This window comes from Primulina tabacum, chromosome 16 (assembly GCF_025594145.1).
Source record: "Primulina tabacum isolate GXHZ01 chromosome 16, ASM2559414v2, whole genome shotgun sequence".
In the NCBI taxonomy this organism is placed as follows: Eukaryota; Viridiplantae; Streptophyta; class Magnoliopsida; order Lamiales; family Gesneriaceae; genus Primulina; species Primulina tabacum.
Genome location: NC_134565.1, coordinates 32,702,504 through 32,722,094, shown reverse-complemented (window position 1 = coordinate 32,722,094; position 19,591 = coordinate 32,702,504). Strand labels below are relative to the sequence as shown.

The 19,591-nt window shown below is 31.3% G+C and overlaps 2 protein-coding genes across 2 annotated transcripts; one reads left to right on the top strand and one right to left on the bottom strand.

Moving 5' to 3' along the window:
- The first annotated feature begins 419 nt into the window (after positions 1-419).
- Positions 420-3,080, top strand: LOC142528509 (aluminum-activated malate transporter 8). Its single transcript, XM_075633559.1, has 6 exons — positions 420-711; positions 1,345-1,485; positions 1,736-2,008; positions 2,090-2,193; positions 2,441-2,587; positions 2,727-3,080. The coding sequence occupies exons 1-6, from the start codon at positions 420-422 to the stop codon at positions 3,078-3,080; spliced, it is 1,311 nt and encodes a 436-aa protein (XP_075489674.1).
- Positions 3,081-3,731: 651 nt separating this feature from the next.
- Positions 3,732-9,545, bottom strand: LOC142528906 (digalactosyldiacylglycerol synthase 1, chloroplastic-like). The gene is made up of 7 exons (XM_075634177.1): positions 8,814-9,545; positions 8,057-8,089; positions 7,655-7,742; positions 6,386-6,870; positions 5,778-6,044; positions 5,247-5,596; positions 3,732-4,489 (listed from the first exon to the last, which is right to left on the bottom strand). The coding sequence occupies exons 1-7, from the start codon at positions 9,447-9,449 to the stop codon at positions 3,958-3,960; spliced, it is 2,391 nt and encodes a 796-aa protein (XP_075490292.1). The 5' UTR covers positions 9,450-9,545; the 3' UTR covers positions 3,732-3,957.
- Positions 9,546-19,591: the final 10,046 nt, after the last annotated feature.

The window sequence follows — 19,591 nt, the reverse complement described above, 5'->3', positions numbered from 1 at the left end:
ATTATCTTCATTATTGACTTCAATTTTGGATTTTAGCCAAAAAAAAAAAAATTGGTTGGATGATGGAATCAATCTTTATCACGAAGGAATTTGAAAAAATATTTTATAAAAGTATTAAATATTGTCGTGTGTTGTCAAACGGTTTGAATGATATTATTGGCCCAAGTACTTGAGCTCGTGCAACTAAGCTCTTAATTATGAGGGTTTTCTGGTTCTAACATACAATTAAGACATAAACCTACGTACATTATTTATTGTTTTATAATTTTGCACTTTTTGACGTAAGTTGCACATTTCCCAATATGTCCATATCACGCACAAAATCAATATTATACTTCCACATTAGTTCATTAACGACATCACACCATTCACTCGTACAACTTTCCTTGGCTTGGTTGCTCTATCCAAAATTTCTGCCTATGGAGACGATCAACCCATCAAATCAAGATATTAAGCATGGAATTGTATTATGCACGCATGACTATCTTAAAGGCGCGGTCACGACTTTAAGGTCGAGATTAGTCGAGTTTGCAAAAACGACAAAGAAAATCGGAGAAGATGATCCAAGAAGAATTGTACACTCGATGAAAGTTGGATTGGCTCTTACATTAGTATCCTTGTTATACTACTTTAGGCCTCTATATGATGGATTTGGAGAGGCAGGGATGTGGGCTATTCTAACCGTTGTTGTCGTGTTCGAATACACAGTCGGTAAGTTAAAAATATATATAAGTTTTGATATGTTAGATACTCACCTTGTATACTTATGTGAGCATCGATAAGATGTCATTCACCTATTAGATGTATAATTTTGATATATTTCATTACATACAATAAGTGAGTGTCACCTCAACGATGTTCACGTAAGTGAGTACAATTATTGTGTAACATACCAAAACTCTATATATATGTGTTTGTAATCCAAATATTTACCACTCACAATTGTGATTTGATTCATATATATCATACTAATTTAGGAGATACCCAATACTTAGAAAGTCACTTTATTAACATTTTTTAAATTCAGAATGCAAAACCCTATCGCGATTGTTTAGATTTCATTCTCATTTCATATACATAAAAAGTGTAGGCCTTTGAATAATTTGATTATAACGGTGTACTTAATGATATCATTTAAGGAAAAATAGCAAAAATGGTTGTATAATTAAGTTTCCATAATCAACGGTGCTACATCATTATTACGATGTCAAATGTACTAAAATTGTAAAAGAAACAAAATTATTGTAATCACACTAAAATTTGACTTATTAGAATACTAAAATAAAAATATGTAATTAATATGTAAATTTTCCATTATTTATTTTGTCATTTGTTTTTGGTTAGGTGGAACACTATCAAAAAGCTTGAACAGAACTTGTGCAACAATGGTAGCTGGCGCATTAGGACTTGGAGCCGAGTACTTAGCCAATCTCTGTGGCAAGAGGGGAGAACCTGTCGTGCTTGCAATTTCGGTGTTTGTCCTAGGTACAATGTATAAATAATCATTATCGTTTTACGATATTTCTTTTTTGCCAAAAAAAAAAAACCCCATATTTTTTAATAATCTCGCTTTCTGGAAATTAAATATATATTATGTTTATGTTATAAATTAATTACTCTGTAATTTTTTTTTCGGGTTTGTATTTGTATTTCATAATAGTGTGTGTGTATATATATATATATATATATATATATATATATAAATGATTATAATCCTTTGCGAACACAAATGCAGCAACAACGGCTACGTTTACGCGATTTTACCCGAGTGTGAAGAGGAAATGCGACTATGGAGTAATTATATTTATCTTGACCTTCGCCCTGGTGGCGGTCTCGGGTTTCCGGGTGGTCGAAATCCTGCAATTGGCGCATCAAAGGTTGTCAACAATTCTCATTGGCGGGGCAACTTGCATGATATTATCCATATTCGTTTGCCCCGTTTGGGCGGGTCAAGATTTGCATGACCAGGTTGCTACAGATATTGAAAAGCTTGCTTCATACTTGGATGGTATGACACATTTTTGTGTGGGAAATTTTGTTGTGGGTTCTCGGGTCGGGTCTCTCAAATCTTGCTTGATCAATTTTCCAGGTTTTGGGGGCGAATATTTTTATTCTCCAGGTGATAATAATGACAAGTCATTCCTCCACGGCTATAAAAGCGTACTTGGTTCCAAGACTAACAGGGAATCTCTGGTAAGTGGAAAATCTCTAGTTATTCAAATCACATTATAAATCCTTTGGTAAAGCTATTAATTTTTGGGATCTAAATATAACATTTGAGTCGTTGAGTGCGATTAATTTTTTGGTAACAATATATAATTCTAAGCATTTTATTGAAGGAAATACATACACGAATATTTAGTTATTTCATATAAGAGTTCCATCGATATTTTTGTCCAATAACAGATAATTTATTTCGTGCGAAATTCATATGTTTTAGGCAAATTTTGCTTGGTGGGAGCCTGGGCATGGGGGTTTTAGATTCAATCATCCATGGAAACAATATTTGAAGATTGGAGCTTTTGCCAGTGAGTGTGCCTGTCATATCAAAGCTCTTGATGGATACGCTGTTAACTCCAAACTGAAGGTATCATATGTATATATATAGACACACACACACAAAAATTAATGATTTAATATTTAGAATGTCTTTCAAGATTTGATTAACACATAGTAAAAGAGCATTAAAAAAGGATGATCGATGGAGTATTGATTAATTTATGCAGGCTGCATCAGAAATTTGCAAGAAACTTCAAAAGCCATGCACAACTATGAGCTCAGAATCTGCCAAAGTCCTGAAAGATTTAGCCTCCGCCATGAAAATCCTTAAATTTCCATCGTCAGCTATCCAAACCCACGTTCAAAATTCCAAATCCGCGGCCGATGAGTTTGAATCCATCCTCAAAAACATCTCGCAACCTCAACAAGATATCCAAGAAATGATGCAACTACTCGCGGTTGCCTCCATGCTCATCGACATCATTAAGCGTGTCGATGAAATCTCTGGATCTGTCCACGAACTTTCCCAAAAAGCCGGTTTCCAAAAACAAACATCTTGGGACATTCATGAGTCATGTTAACGATATATACACTATCGCATGCCATGCACGATGGTTGTCTTGTGGTGAACGAAGAAATTATTAGGACGGAGATTGTAAATATACGAGTTTTTGGATGTCCGGGAAAAATTTATGTGATGATGCATGTACAAGACTATGTTCATTTTCCGACTAATTTTTATATTTCAAAGAAATAAACAAATGCGAGTAAATTATTAATTTTTTTATTAATAAAAATTGTAGAGATGTATAACTGAGTTACAATATCTTTGTCATGAATCATACTATCTAATTTCCTCATTATACATTATCACATAAATACTTTATTAATTTGACTAAATTTAGTCAGTCTAATATGACCGATTAATTTGGAAAATTGGATTCAGCTATTTCGAAAAATGAATATTAGAATTTTAAAAATATCGGATATTTCAATTTGGTTCTATTTTACCAAAAGCAAACACAAGGTATGAAAAATAATTTCATTCTTTACTATCATTTCACCTAGTCTGGTCATTTTAATAATTTCCGATTTTTATATAGTTGAGATTTCAGTATTTCAGAAAAAGTTGAGTTAAATAGTTAATTCCCACAGCCTGTTCCTGCAGTCCTTGCCCCAGAAATGTGTGATAATAAACAAGAAACCACAAATTACACATTTATGAATTTAACTAATCAAAAATTAAACCCGGCAGCCACTTCACGTATTTCAAATTTAGCTTATATTTACATTTCACTGTCTGTCACAGCAACTTACCTTTGATAACTACAGAAGTCAAAACAATGGAAAAAAGAATAAAACAAAACCGAAATACATCAACTCCAAGCTAATGTAATACCCTAAAAACATCATTTATGTATCAAACGTAAAGTGGTTCACGATCAAGTTAATTCCTATCTACCAACCATAAATCGGGTTCTCTACCTGTGGTGGCAAGAGATGAAGATCTTCGCAATGCTGCCTGTTGTAGTCCCTCGTACCAGGGATCGCACCCGTACACAACCTAAGAAACTCGTTTCCGGTGAGACAATGATGGGCAAAAGCCAATGATCCATCCACCATTCCAGACACGTTCGGCGATAAGGTTGATTTTTTAATATCACTATTGTTATTTCCTTGGGTATATGTGTTGTGTGTGTTGTTCAAGACATTGTCGAGCTCTGAATATTCCATGAATCTCTGAGTGGCGGCTTCCCATGAAAGGTTGTAGATTTGCTCGGTGGTGAGAGGCTGGGGTTCGTTGGCCATAGCTTCTTTCACTTTCGCAACAAAGTCTTCCGGAGTTTTGTATGTCAAACAGTTGGGGAATGACCTGAAGAACTCGTTTGATGGGTGGTCGGCACAAACAACAAATTTACCCATGGCGAGAGCCTCAGCTGTAGCGGTGCAGAGTACGTCACTGATGCTTGGGTTAATAAAGATCTTGTAACTGCAGGCAAAACTAATACTCGTAAAATGGAAACAAATATTTAAAAATATAACACAATCACAGAAGAGTTAGGACCGGTCTTTTTAGGTAAAATATTAATGCTCGCATATTATTGTTGCTCAAGAAACCGAGTTGACAGCTTAATGAGACGAGTTAATAATGATTCAAAAAAGTCTCACTAATGAAATGTCTAGCTAAGTGATAGCCTGAACGAATTCGAATTGGCAATGTTGAGAAAGCTGACTAAAATAAGTTTGCTTAGGAACCAGGGAAACCTGGTCTGTGCTTTTCTTCAAACAGAAATCACAAGGTTCCAAAAGGTGATTTAGTTCCATACTCAGCATTATTGTAACCATGTCCTAATGTACTTAATCAGCAATTATTCGACGCCACGCCACCACATTTATTTAAGCCTAGACAATTTTGAAGCTATTCTTCATGTTTCAAACCCCCAGGGTACTGCGTTCTGCATGGTATACTTACCAATCTTGATATTTGAAAAAGCCGATTTTGGCCGAGAAATAGATTATATAAGCTTACAGAAACCCATAACTGAATCACGATTCAAAGTTTTTAATGGCTAACATAAAATTCCTAATGAAAACTGGAAGATAATTCCTTCATGTGACAAGAGAGAACACAAATCAATACATGTCGTCAAAAGTTGAATATGATTTTGAACTGCCAATAACACAAGTGAAATTATATCCGAGTGATGTGCATACACCTAAAGAAAAGATTATTCAAGGACACTTACCCATTAAGGGAATCATCTGCATGGTCGATGCCTTTCATAAAGTTGACATTTAGATTAAACTTTTTAGCAGTGCTCTGGACTTCATGAGCATCCTCTCCATTGCCATATACATCCAAGTTGAAGCTGTCAAGATCTGTTCTGTGTGTTGCTAGTAAATCTATAAGCTCCTTGTACCCTTTTGCCCAAACCATCTTGCCTAAGAAATATGCTCCCTTTGAAAAGGTCTGCTGTCCAGACTCCTTTTCAGCAGCTACCTTCTCTCCAATCTTTAAGAACTTGGGATTTACACCATGAACATTGCAAATTACAGACTTAGGCAAATCCTGAGTTGCAGCAGAAAGGCGGAGAACCTACAGAGAGCAATGAACTCCATAATTATTAACAGAACCAAACTTTAAATTGGTCCATAAACCAGAAGCACAACTCATTTTTAGGTATCCAATTAATTTGTTGAAAAACTAGACTACATTATAGTGGTGAGACAAGGATTAGCAAGAACTCAGATAAAACTAATTTAGTTAAGGCCAGTACCTTGTGACAGTAAGCTCTCACAACCCAATTGTTTATGTGTTTGACAAAAAATGCTTGGAGCGCACCATTCCTCTCTCTTTTGATGTATTCCAAATAATTTGTGTGAACAATGCCAACCACATGGTTGAATTTATCTGTCCACCGTTTCCCATGATGATACCAGTTCAAATGTTCTGGTTCTTCAAGGATTGCAATGTCAGCTTCTTTTGACGATATAAACTGAGATGTATCTCCAGCTGGTATAATACTCCGCCTTGATTTTGAGAACTAAGGACATTAACAAGAAAGGTAAATCACGAATCAAAGAGCTTATGAGATATGAGAATTGTATAAACAGCCCAACCATGTTCACGGAGATTATTGAAACTTGCATGTGTCCTAAATTATTAAAATTTACTGAATCATGTTATTTAATCGGAAAATTTTGAACATAGGAATAAATATACTTCAATCTCAATAGACATACAATCTGGTGTTTGACTGTAGTTAGTATTTTAAATTAGCTGATGTAGAAACAGTTTTATAACATATCCATCCACATGAATTGTTTTAGCTCTGCATAATGAATGCTAGCTCATGAAAAAATAACTTCTTTCAGAAACTACTACCTTTCCAGGGTAAAATGATATCTTGAAGTCAGCCTTAAAACCAACCCTTTCCTCAAGCCAACGATATATATAACTTTCCTGCTCCTCAGGGGAGCTAAAAGTAAGATTATTGGGATAAACAAGCTCTTGATCTGATCTAGAAAGCCACGGAACCAAGAGTGTAACATTCTGCTCCTCTGATTTTGCTAAATATGCAGCTCGGAAGAGCGGATTTACAGCTGTTCCTGTCATCCAAGGAAGACTGGCAGTGGTGACAATTGCCACGTGCCTCTTCTTATCAGAAACATCATTTTTTCCTACATCACTCCAAAAGCCACCTTCATAGCAATGCCCTGTACTTTGCACAACGCTAGCTATCCTTAGATCTAACTCATCACTGATGTTCTCGCTTTCAACAATAGACGACTCTCCAGAAGGTATCGAACGAAAAACAAGTTGACTTTTGCGTTTGCTGCAAAGGTTTTCCACTATCTTGTCTGATATTCCTGCCACCAAAATAAAAATGCCACGAATACAACAGCATTAAGCATCCTATAAAGAGTCTAGAAATTAGAAACTAGATAAAGGTATTCACAGCAACATTGTTGAAGCAAAGACCCAACTTGGAAAACCCTGAGAAAACCCGACACAATTTACCATCCTTGATTGATTGAATAAAAATAGAGAGATTTTAATGGTTCCTAAAACAGCTTTTGAACAACTACACTTTTCTAAGGAAGTCACTCTATAAAGATAAAACAACCTGGGAAAAAACTTTGACAATAAGGGATGAGATGCAAGTCATAAAAAATGCAAAAAATTAAATAAGACAGCTCCCTGCACAAGATATTGATCAAGATGTAGCTGCAATACAATAGGTAATTTTATAATATTCCGATGCTTAAACATTTCAATGCTTATTACGTTACCACAACTCGGGAGCCAAAACGCAAGAAGGGTTGTAGCCAGGTTAGTGAGTAAATAGAATCGTGTTCTAATTAATTAAAATTGTCCTCATTTGTACACCATGTAAGGACATATCATCTCCAGGGATAATGAGAATACGAGTAAAGATACATCCGAATTCAAGAAAAGCTTGCTCCTAGACTTTAGGCTCCCAGAAGAAATCAACAAAAAACATATTATAACAGCAAACACGAAACAAAAATAAACTTGACTAGTAAAATTAATCAATTAGATAAAATTAAAAACTAAATGTTTGGGATATTAATCGAACTTTCAAGCTAACAATAAGATAGAACAAAACTTATCGCATAAAAAACTACATACCTTTATTAATACCGAGTTGATCCAGTAAGGGACTAGACTGCCTAACTAAACATGCTAGCAGTTCTGGCACGTCCAGGGGTGGAACATCCTGGATCAGGTATTCAGGTAGAAGAAAAAAGAAGAGAAACCATTAAGTAAAGCGGCGTAATATGTGAGAGTATATAATGGATGAATTTACTAGTATAACATTTAATGGCATTTCAATGAAAGTGGTCAAATTACCACTTATATTTTTTAACGAAAAATACTTCCAGATATTTCCAGATTTTATTAATCTATCCTTGTTAACATCATTATTCTTCTCTTTCAATAAAAAACACTGGAAGTAAAAATCTACAAAATACAGAATGACAGAAATATCTAGGAATTTCATGTCATATAATTTCTGAGGAAAGTGCCAACCTTTGACTCATTTGCATCCTTGCAAATTGATTTCTGCAAAATAAAAAGAAAATTTGGTCAAAGAAATCCAATGTCAAAATAGCTAACGAAATGAAACCAAATGAAGCAGTTCAACTCAAGTTACAACAAGAAAGGCAGTCAACAAAATGGTGCACTAGAAGATGATATAAAAGCAGTAACTTGTCAGAAGGGAATGACCACGATAATCAGAAAATAAGATTGTGGCCGAAGCCTGAACACAAGAAATATTCATGTTTAACTATCACACGGAGTAAGAAAAGAAACAAACTGAATAAAAGCCATCTAACAGAGATATAGATGGTAGGAGGAAAACCAAAATATTATTTTAAGAATCAAAGCTCCAAGATTTTTAATATTTAATGTTTAAAGCAATACGAAAAACGGGTTTGATGCAAACGACGCGGAATATAGCTCGGTAGAAGAGCTATCGATCTCCCAGTATAGTTTTGGGTTCAAACCACATCAGTTGTAATTGCAAGATTATTTACGAAAAGGGGGCTCCGAATCCTCATGTCCACGGAGAAACAATTTACACATCCAATAACAATTTCAGTCCTCTACTTATATTCATTTTTGAAAGATTATAGAGTAAGCACCAAGAGCTCCGCTTCATAATAAAAGACTGCCTAAACTCTACATTACTTGACCCTTAGTATCCAATCACTCGATCAAACTAGCCATAAAAAAAACATTCTCATACAAAATACACATAAATAAAGAACGAAAAAATACTTACCAAACTTGACTTTAATTTCTCCACGAACTCGCTGTTCCTAATTCCCTCTATGATCTCACTCGAACTCTTTTGCTCCAACTCTCTAAGCCTCGACTGCAAGGTCTTTATAGGTTCCCATGATTCCCCATGTTGTCCCTCGTCTCTTTCCCTGTCCTTAAACCTAACCCTACTCCAGTTCCCGAACCTAACTCTCTCATCCTCCTCGTCCACCTCCGAAACAATCGCGTCCCTAATTGCAGGCAAATCAAGCTTAATCTGCGGCCGCGGATAAAACTTGAAATCCGGTGACGAATAGGCCCGCCTTATTTCCGAAATCTTCGGCTGCAGCTTCTTCACAAAGTCCATTTCCCCATACGGAGCGGGGCTCATGGTAGCAGACGCGGTAATCGTGGGAACACTAAACTGTGATTTCGAAGCCGAGTTAAGAAAATTCTCGAATTCTCTGTCGGCTATATTTTTGAAGGAATTGGCTCGGTTCTTGATCAGCTGCAGGTCGGCGTCGGCTGAGGAGCGGACCTCGCGCCAACCCTTGGATATGAAGGAGAGAGCTTTCTCCGCCGTCACAACCGAGCCTCTCGTTCCGGATGACGCTCCAGCCGATGAGGCTGAGCGCGGCTCCAGCGGCTTGAAATTCATCGTTGTTTTGGATCTTTCAGTGCTAATGAGTTTTCCTACGAAGGGTGAATTTGTGAGGGTGCTCTGTTTTAGGATTTTAACGGCTAAGATATTGCGTTGGTTTCCTTCAATAACAATGGAATATATTATATTATTAAAATTTAAAAATTTGCAAAAAAAATAGAGGGGAATTTTGGTTGTTAATTTCGAAGAAAGAGGGAGAGACAAATGTGATGCCACGTCAGACATCCTCGTTATTTGGATTCTAAGGGTGACGTGGAGTGCGACGTGCGAGATAACGTGGCAGCTATTTTTCTTTTTTTTTTTATAAAATCATTCTCTAAAATATTTTATTTTAAATGAAAAATCACCATTTTGTTACGTTATCTGATTTCTTCACAAAATCATTCTCTAAATTATTTTATTTTACATGAAAAATTACAAATTTTGTTACGTTAATTGACTTCAGGATTAATCCTTTATTTTTTCAATTTTATTAGTATTTTTTTAAATGTAACATCAACGTGAAACTCACACATGTAATGTTATATCATAATTTTAAAGAAATATGATTGAAATTGTTAAAAAAATTAAAAAAATAAAATTAAAATCACATTTAGATAAAATCAAATTCAAAATTTTAAAGTATAAATATACAGAACAAAAATTGTAACTTTTCTTTTTCTTTTTCTTTTTTTTTTTTTACATTTTTATTAAATTAATTTTTTAAATGTACATACTCGAACAAAAGTGGTTATTGTAATTTAAAAAATTATGAGGATGTCTATGTAATTTTTTAAAGTTAACGGGTGCGAATATAAGGTTGATAAGATAAAATACATTTAATTTTCAAAATTAGTTAGATTTTTTGTAATTATAATAGATCTCATGAAAAGTATATGTAATCAACATACATATCTCTATTATATATTAAACAAAAGGAGGGTAGACTGACCATTTGGTCGGATGGGGTGGTATTTTTCTTTTCTTTTTTTCATTTTATCATACATTTTTTAATCATTTTTGTTTTTGTTAAAAAAAATAATTTATACAATTGCACAATCATGTGCCCAAAGAGTATTATATACTAATCACTCTGCACACGCGGTGTGTGTACAGTTTTTTTTATAATTATCGACAGACTTAAGTGAAATTTGACAAATTATCGAGGGACTAAAGTGCTACTTGAATGGTTGAAAATTAAAAAAAATAAAAATAAAATGTTTGTTGAAATTAAAAAACAAAAGTGTAATATTGGTATCGCATAAGGGCAAAGTTGGAAGAAAAAGTTGGTGTCTATTTTTGTCTTTATTAGGCTCATCCTTTATACTAGTTACTCTGCACACGCGGTGCGTCTGTGAACAATCTTTTTTATAATTATCGAGGGACTAAAGTGCTTAAATTTAAAAAATAAAAATAAAGTGTTTGTTGAAATAAAACAAAAACAAAATTGTAATATTTGTATCACATCAGGACAAAATTGGAAGAAAAAATTGGTGTCTATTTTTGTCTCTGTTAGGCCCAACCTTAATATATAGTATAGATATAGTATAGATAAGCAGTATTTGCGAAGTTTCGAAGAAAGGTGATAGTGAATTTTCTTTTTGAATATACTTTTACTTAATAAACAAAATAGAATAAATATGTGTACATCTACGTTTTGTAAAATTTTAATTGGCAAAAACTTGTGTGAGACGGTCTCACAGGTCGTATTTGTGAGACAGCTCTTTTATTTGAGTCATCCATGAAAAGGTATTACTTTTTATGCTAAGAGTATTACTTTTTATTGTGAATATAGATAGGGTTGACCCGTCTCACATATTAAGATCCGTGAGACGATCTCACATAAGACGCTCTCATTTTAATTTTATTTCTAATTTAAATTTTTGTCTTTAATAAAAGGTCAAATAGATATTTTGTGAACGTGGCAGAATATTCGAGAGGAGAGCAAGGAATCTGCTTTTCTGGTGATCAAAATCAAAACCACCTGTCAAAAGCTTGCTTCCGATGCTACGTGATCGCATACATTTGCACTTCCAACCCCTTAGGTTTTCTCGTGAGTCAATTTTTTATATGAATATTTTATTTGAATCATTCATTTAAAAAAATATTATTTTTTATATTAAAATTATTGTTTACATAAAGCTCAATCTTTTTTTAACACATTTTTTGTTCTTATTAAATTCTTTTGTCCCGATAAATTTTTAATCCAAGGTAATAACTTTAAGGTTTGAAGACTATTTTTCTATTTAAGAAAGCATGCCAAACTCATTAATCATTGAGTAAATTCTCTTGTGAGACGGTCTCACGAATCTTTATTGATGAGATGGGTCAACTCTACCGATATTCACAATAAAAAGTAATACTCTTAGCATAAAAATTAATATTTTTCATGGATGACCCAAATAAGAGATCTGTCTCACAAAATACGACCCGTGAAACTGTCTCACACAAATTTTTGTCTTAATCATCCAGTGTTTTATCACGGAACCGATACGGGATGTCAATTTCAAAACAAGTAAGCATCTTACAAATTTTTATAGATTACAGAATATTTCGATATATTTAGGTTCCGATATTTTATTATAAAATTAATATGTTAGAGCGCTTTAATAGTTTAATAAAATAAATTGTCATAAGAAATATTTGAGTGAATATATTATTATAAAAAAAATTGAAATTGAGAACAAATACCAGTCTATCGACACCTCGGGAAGTTTGGGGAAAAAAAACACGCCATAGCTACTTGGTGTGTGGAACATGAAAAGCGTGAACCCACCACAATAACTTGTCTCCTCATCCTATCAACCACGTAGAAATTTCGTTCGTTGTTTTTGGATTTGAGAAATTAAGTGAAGGAAAGATTTGTGATGACTTCATATTATAACAAATTTGATATAATAAAAAAATTTGTGAGATAGTTTCACGAGTCAATTCTTATCTGGGTCATCCATAAAAAATATATTGTTTTTTATGTCAAAAATATTACTTATTATTGTAAATATAAGCAATATTGATCCGTCTTACGGATGAGTCAATGTTGTGAGATTAATATTCTATTTGGGTCACTCGTAAAAATTATTACTTATTATTGTAATATAGACAAAGTTGACCGTTGACCGTCTCAAGAATTAAGATCCGTGATATCGTTCACTCGATAAATTATCTTATTTGATATACATCCCTCGAGAGATTATCACAGTAAAATCATTTCAACTTATTAAAAGTTTCATATATTTTTTTTGGTCGAAATGAGGTAACGAGTCGTAAATAAATCAAACACGAGTGACTTTTTGACAAAAAAGATTAGCAAAATAAAAATGAAGTTGGTGCTTGCAAGCCCTTTTATATTACAAATAATAATCGTAACCATTCGTGGCCTGCGTTTGAGACAAGTCACTTCGATCGAAGCCCGATAAGGATTTGGACCAAACAAATGGTGTCGGATTCTTTGGAATATCCGAACAAAAACTTGGTTGCGATGGCCTCGTTGAAAATTACGATCTTCGATGAACAATTAACATTAAATATATATTATTGGATATATGATGTTTAATACAATCGTTTTTTTTTTTTGTAATAAGCTTGTTTTTTTATATAAAAACTTAGAAATTAAATCTAAAAAATTTAAATCAAATTTATGTCTATTCTAATAGTGAATCTCGTATTTAAAATATTGTAAAAAAAAAACACCAGTTTTTTGTTTATGTTTTGTCTAATTTTAATATATAGTATGAGAAACATGTACATGAGAGAGAAGTTCCCATGACCATTTTCAGTGGTAGTACGTACACTATCTTAGGTCTAGAACTTCGGTAAATTTAAGAAAAATGCATCTGTCAACATTTCAATTGAGATTCAATACATAGACATATTTTATTAGGAATCAGTACCTGAAAAATATATACTTTTAGTTTTAACCCTTATAAGGCAAAATTTACAATTTTATCCTTTATTATTTAAAAATATATATTATTTTATTAACAAACATTACATGTGTCTTCTCCATTTAAAATACAATTTTAAAAAAATATTGTTTCTCAATTATCATGCAATAAAAGTAAATACTTATTTTGTCATACAAAGTACCTATTATGGGATTTCAGATACTTGATTTCGCTCTTTGAATACTCCAAATATATAAAAAAAATACAATATTTTCGAGCATTGACCATAAATTCATTCAGTGTTGGTCTTTTCATGAAAAATACATTAGGATGACTTATTAATGTCATTTTATTTTTTAAAAAAAACATAGGTCATCATTCATCATGAAATAAGATGAAATATTTATTTTAACCTACAAAATACCTATTTTGGAGTTCCAAATGCTTGATTTGACTCTATAAATACTCCAAATGTGTAAGAAAATACTGGATTTTCGAGCTATCACAATAAATTCAATAATTGTTGGTCTTTTCATTGAAAATGCATTAAGATGACTTATTCATGTCATCTAATTTTTGAAAAAACACAAGTTTCTCACTCATTGTTGAATTAGAAAAAAGTACTTATTTTGATCGATAAAATACCTATTTTGGGGTTCCAAATATTTGATTTGGCTATTTGAATACTTCAAATGTATAAGAAAATACTTAAGTTTCAAGTAATATTAAGTGACTTTTGATTGTTTCATTTGTGAATTTAAAATGTGATACTTAAATTGGTACAAAGAGTATCTAATTAGAATCTATAAATAAATTATTTTACCTCGTAAATAATCATATCCAATTATTTGAGGATGGCAAAATATAATTTGAAGTTAATATTAAGTGATATCGATGATGAAATTCATGAAGTAAAAATGTGATACTTAAATTAATACAAATAATACATAATTCGAGTCCACAAATACTTGATTTTACCTTCTAAATACTCAAATTCGATTGAGTATGTCAAAATATATAGTTCGAAGATAATATTGAATGTTATTTGATGATGAGATTTGTGAATAAAAAACGTGATACCTAAATTGATACAAATAGTACCTAATTTGATTTCGCATATACTTGATTACTCTTTTAAGACCCAATTTTGATTATTTTTGGATATAAAAAAATATAGTTTCAAGTAATATTGAATTACTTTTGATGTGTCATTTGTGAAGTTAAAATATGATACCTAAATTAGTATAAAAAGTATCTAATTCGATATATCAATACTTAATTTTACTCCATAAATGAGTATTACTTAATTTGATTTCGTAAATGAGATACTCACAATATGTAATAAAATACTGGATATTCGAATAAGAAACATAAGTTCACCAAGTGTTGGTATTTTTATGGAAGATACATTTGGATTACATATTCATCTCATTTAATATTTTTTAAAAAAAAAAACAAATTCTCAACTAAATATGAAAATTTTAAAGTACTTATTTTTACTTGAGAAGTACCTAATTTGAGTTTGCAAATATTTGATTTCGTAAATGAGATACTCGCAATATATATTAAAATACTGGATATTCGAATAGACAACGTAAGTTCATCAAGTATTGATATTTCTATGGAATAAGCATTTGGATGACATATTCATCTCATTTAATATTTTTTTTGTAAAAGAAAAAACAAATTTCCAACTAAGCATGTAAATTTTAAAGTATTTATTTTATTTGAGAAGTACCTAATTTGATATTGCAAATATTTGATTTGGTACATGAGATACTCATAATATGTAATAGAATACTGGATATTCGAATATGCAACGTAAGCTCACCAAATGTTTATTTTCCTTGGAAGATGCATTTAGATGACATATTAATCTCATTTAATATTTTTTTTGTAAAAAAAAAAAACAAATTCCCAACTAAGTATTTAAATTTTAAAATACTTAGTTTTACTTGAGAAATATCTAATTTGAGTTTGTAAATAATTGATATCTTGAATGAGATACTCACAATATGTATTAAAATACTGACTATTCGAATAGGCAACGTAAGTTAATTAACCAAGTGTTGTTCTTTCCATGGAAGATGCATTGATACGAAGAGTATCTAAATTGGTGAAGTTAAAATATGATAGCTAAGTTGGTACAAAGAATATCTAATGCGAGTTCGCGAATACCTGATTTTACTCTCTAAATACTTATATCCAACTATTTTGGGATGTCAAAATATATAATTTGAAGTTAATATTGTGTGGTCTTTGATGATGACATTCGTGAAGTAAAAATGTGATACCTAAAATAATACAAATAATACCTAATACGAGTCCACAAATACTTGATTTTACCATTTAAATACTCAAATTTGATTATTTGATGATGTCAAAATATATAATTTGAAGTCAATATTGAGTGACTTTTGATGATAAGATCCGTGAAATAAAAATGTGATACCTAAATTGTTAAAAATATTACATAATTAGATTCAACTGATAATTGATTTTATCATTTAAAAACTCAAATTTGATAATAAGTATAATGAAAGAATATTGATACATATAATGAATGATTACCAATAAATATTATGAATGAATACTAATGAGGATGATATCAAATGAAGTATTTCCTTGTCATTTAATGAATACCAATAAGTATTGTGAATGAATATTAATGATATTATAAATTAACACTCATAAGTATAAAGAAAAAAAGACTAATAAGTATTATGTCAAATAAGAATAATTGTCAAATAAGTCATTCAATGAATATCAAAAGTATTGTCAATCAATATTGATGAATCTTTTATAAATCATTAATCCAAAAATCGATAGATGTGCTTAAAATGCAAACTTCAAGCTCATTTACAAACTATGTTCATAATGCATCTCCCAATTAATCCATGATGAATAATGAACTATGTTTATTTTTTTAATGACATGAATAAGTATCCTAATGAATTTTCCATGGGAATATTGCATATTCGAATATCCAGTATTTTTAATGCATATTGTGAGTATCTCATTTACGAAATCAAGTATTTGCAAACTCAAATTAGATACTTCTCAAGTAAAACTAAGTACTTTAAAATTTTCATGCTTATTTTAAATTTTTTTTACCAAAAAATATTAAATAATATGAATATGTAATCCAAATGCATCTTTCATGGAAAGACCAATACTTGGTGAATTTACGTTGCATATTCGAATATCAAGTAGTCTATTTACATATTATGAGTATCTCGTGTACCAAATCAAGTATTTGCAATATGGAATTAGGTACTTCTCAAGTAAAATTAAGTACTTTTAAATATCCATGCTTATTTGAGAAATTTTTTTTTACAAAAAAATATTAAATGAAATGAATATGTCATCCAAATGCATATTTAATAGAAAGACCAACACTTTGTGAACTTACGTTTCATATTCAAATATCCAGTATTCTATTACATATTATGAGTATCTCACGTACCAAATCAAGTATTTTCAATATAAAATTATATAATTCTCAAGTAAAACTAAATACTTTAAAATTTTCATGCTTATTTGAGAATTTATTTTGTTTTTTACAAAAAAACATATTAAATAAGATAAATATGTCATCCAAACGAATCTTCCGTGGAAAGCAAACACTTGGTGAACTTACGTTGGATATTCGAATATCCAGTAATCTATTACATATTATGAGTATCTCTTGTACCAAATCGAGTATTTGTAAACTCAAATTATGTACTTTTCATCCAAATGCATATTCCATGAAAATACCAACACTTGGAAAATTTACATTGTCTATTCGAATATCCAGTATTTTATTATATATTGTGAGTATCTCATTTACGAAATTAAGTATTTGCCAACTCAAATTAGGTACTTCTCAAGTAAAACTAAGTACTTTAAAATGTTCATGATTATTTTAGAATTTGTTTTTTTTACAAAAATATTAAATGAGATGAATATGTCATCCAAATGCATCTTCCGTGAAAAGTCAACACTTGGTGAACTTACGTTGCATATTTGAATATCCAGTATTCTATGACATACTATGAGTATATCCTATATCAAATCAAATATTTACAAACTCAAATTAGGTACTTCTCATCCAAATGCATATTCCATAGAAATATCAACACTTGGAGAACTTACGTTGCCTATTCAAATATATAATATTTTAATACAGTGAGTATCTCATTTACGAAATCAAGTATTTGCCAACTCAAACTTGGCACTTCTCAAGTAAAATTAAGTACTTTAAAATTTTCATGCTTATTTGAGAAATTGTTTTTTTTTTTTACAAAAAAATATATTAAATGAAATGAATATGTTATCCAAATGCATTTTCTATTGAAATACCAATACTTGGTGAATTTATGTTGTCTATTCGAATATCCAATATTTTAATACATATTGTGAGTATCTCATTTACGAAACGCAAGTATTTGCAAACTCAAAATATGTATTTCTCAAGTAAAACTAAGTATTTTAAAATGTACATGCTTAGTTGAGAATTTAATTTTTTTTACAAAAAAATGTTAAATGAGATGAATATATCATCCAAATACATCTTTCATGAAAAGACAAACAATGACTGAATTTATTGTTATTGTTCGAAAATATAGTAATTTTTTTTTACACATTTGGAGTATTCAAATAATAAAATCAAGTATCTGAAACCCCATAATAGATACTAATATTTTGGTAGATGGAAAACACACAATTAATTTGGTGGATAAAATTATATATTTATTTAAATATTTAAATAATAAAATGGCCAAAATGTAAATTTATCTTTGTAGGGAGCTAAAACTAAGTTTGTAGAGTTGTCAGGTATTGATTTGTAAAAAAAATCATCTAGGTACTGAATCTTAAACCAAAGATGTACAGATGTATTTTTTTGAAATTTGCCCTTAGAACTTAAATAAATATATTCTACTCCAATGGTGGCGGCGATTATATACATATATATATATATATAAAATACGAAATTCTATCAAACAAACAAAAGGGCCCTCGACTTTTTTGACCATTTGGAGTTAATTTTTCCTACATGGTCCAGACAAAAAGCTTAAAGGTACGATCCTTGTAGCCAATTTTGTCCAACTTAGTATGTTCATCCAACGTCAGCAGCGACTGAATTAGTGATACCTAATATTAATTGATTGCCTCGTTACTTTTTTAATAATTTTCTAATACATGGTCACAAAACTGTTGCTTTTGCAGTTTTTTTTTTTTTTTTTTTTTTTTTGAGTTGTATGTTTATAATGTCAAATCTCATGTAATAGCAAAAGAAAAAGACGTCATTTATGTTGGATTTGATGCAAAGAAGTAATATATCTTGCATCGATTTGGAGGAAAAGTTGCACATGTTCTTTAACCGAATTGAAACTTTAATTAAACCTAAATTTATTAAAAATCGAAATAATCAAACTAAAAAGAGTAGGTCTCTTGTGAGACGGTCTCACGAGTCTTTATCTGTGAGACGAGTCAACACTACCGATATTCACTATAAAAGTAATACTCTTAGCATAAAAAATAATACTTTTTCATGGAAGACCCAAATAAGAGATCCGTCTCACAAAATACGACCTTTGAGACCGTCTCGCACAAGTTTTTATAAACTAAAAATATTCAAATTTTTTGATAGGAGAGAGAAGATAATGATACTTGTCGTCGTCGGATTCTTGCAGCATATTTTGATACGATCTATTAATAAAGACCTTGGACAAAAGAATTTTGATCGAAAGCCTAATATTATGGTCCCCAAATAAAATTGAATTTCATTGAGAAGGCCATCCGTTACTTGTAGTGCGTTAAACTATGAGTCGTAAAATAATGACATCATATATTAACAGATAATACTGTTTCATCTTGGAAAATGGCCGACGGTAGGAAAATGATAAAATGATCTTTAAGGGATATGAGACAACACCAGCAGATAGATACGCATCTCCCGAATTCATGGGCCTAACAGTCATACCTGTTAGCATTCAAATATGTTCATTCTATGTTGTCACAAGTACAAAGAAACAAAGTCGCGTCTTAACTAACAGCTATGGCTTTTTACCTAGTGAAGCGTTTGATCATGATAATTGGTACCAGAGCGAGATCATTGGTTCAAATCTCTCAAGAAGCATATTCACATATACTTATTTGAACATCAGTGAGAATAATATTTGAATAGATGACCTCCTGGGAAGTTTTAGTGCGTCAAGTTGCTGACATTACGTCGCTTGTTCTGGTTGGCAAGATATGCCGCAAAAAAATGACGTCATATCTTAATGGATA

Coding starts and splice junctions, on each gene's coding strand:
- LOC142528509 (XM_075633559.1), top strand. CDS start 420: ATGGAGACGATCAACCCATCAAATCAAGATATTAAGCATGGAATTGTA. Junction 1,486..1,735: donor AATTTCGGTGTTTGTCCTAG/GTACAATGTATA, acceptor ACACAAATGCAG/CAACAACGGCTACGTTTACG. Junction 2,194..2,440: donor AGACTAACAGGGAATCTCTG/GTAAGTGGAAAA, acceptor CATATGTTTTAG/GCAAATTTTGCTTGGTGGGA.
- LOC142528906 (XM_075634177.1), bottom strand. CDS start 9,449: ATGAATTTCAAGCCGCTGGAGCCGCGCTCAGCCTCATCGGCTGGAGCG. Junction 6,045..6,385: donor TATCATTTTACCCTGGAAAG/GTAGTAGTTTCT, acceptor TAATGTCCTTAG/TTCTCAAAATCAAGGCGGAG. Junction 5,597..5,777: donor TGAGAGCTTACTGTCACAAG/GTACTGGCCTTA, acceptor TGCTCTCTGTAG/GTTCTCCGCCTTTCTGCTGC.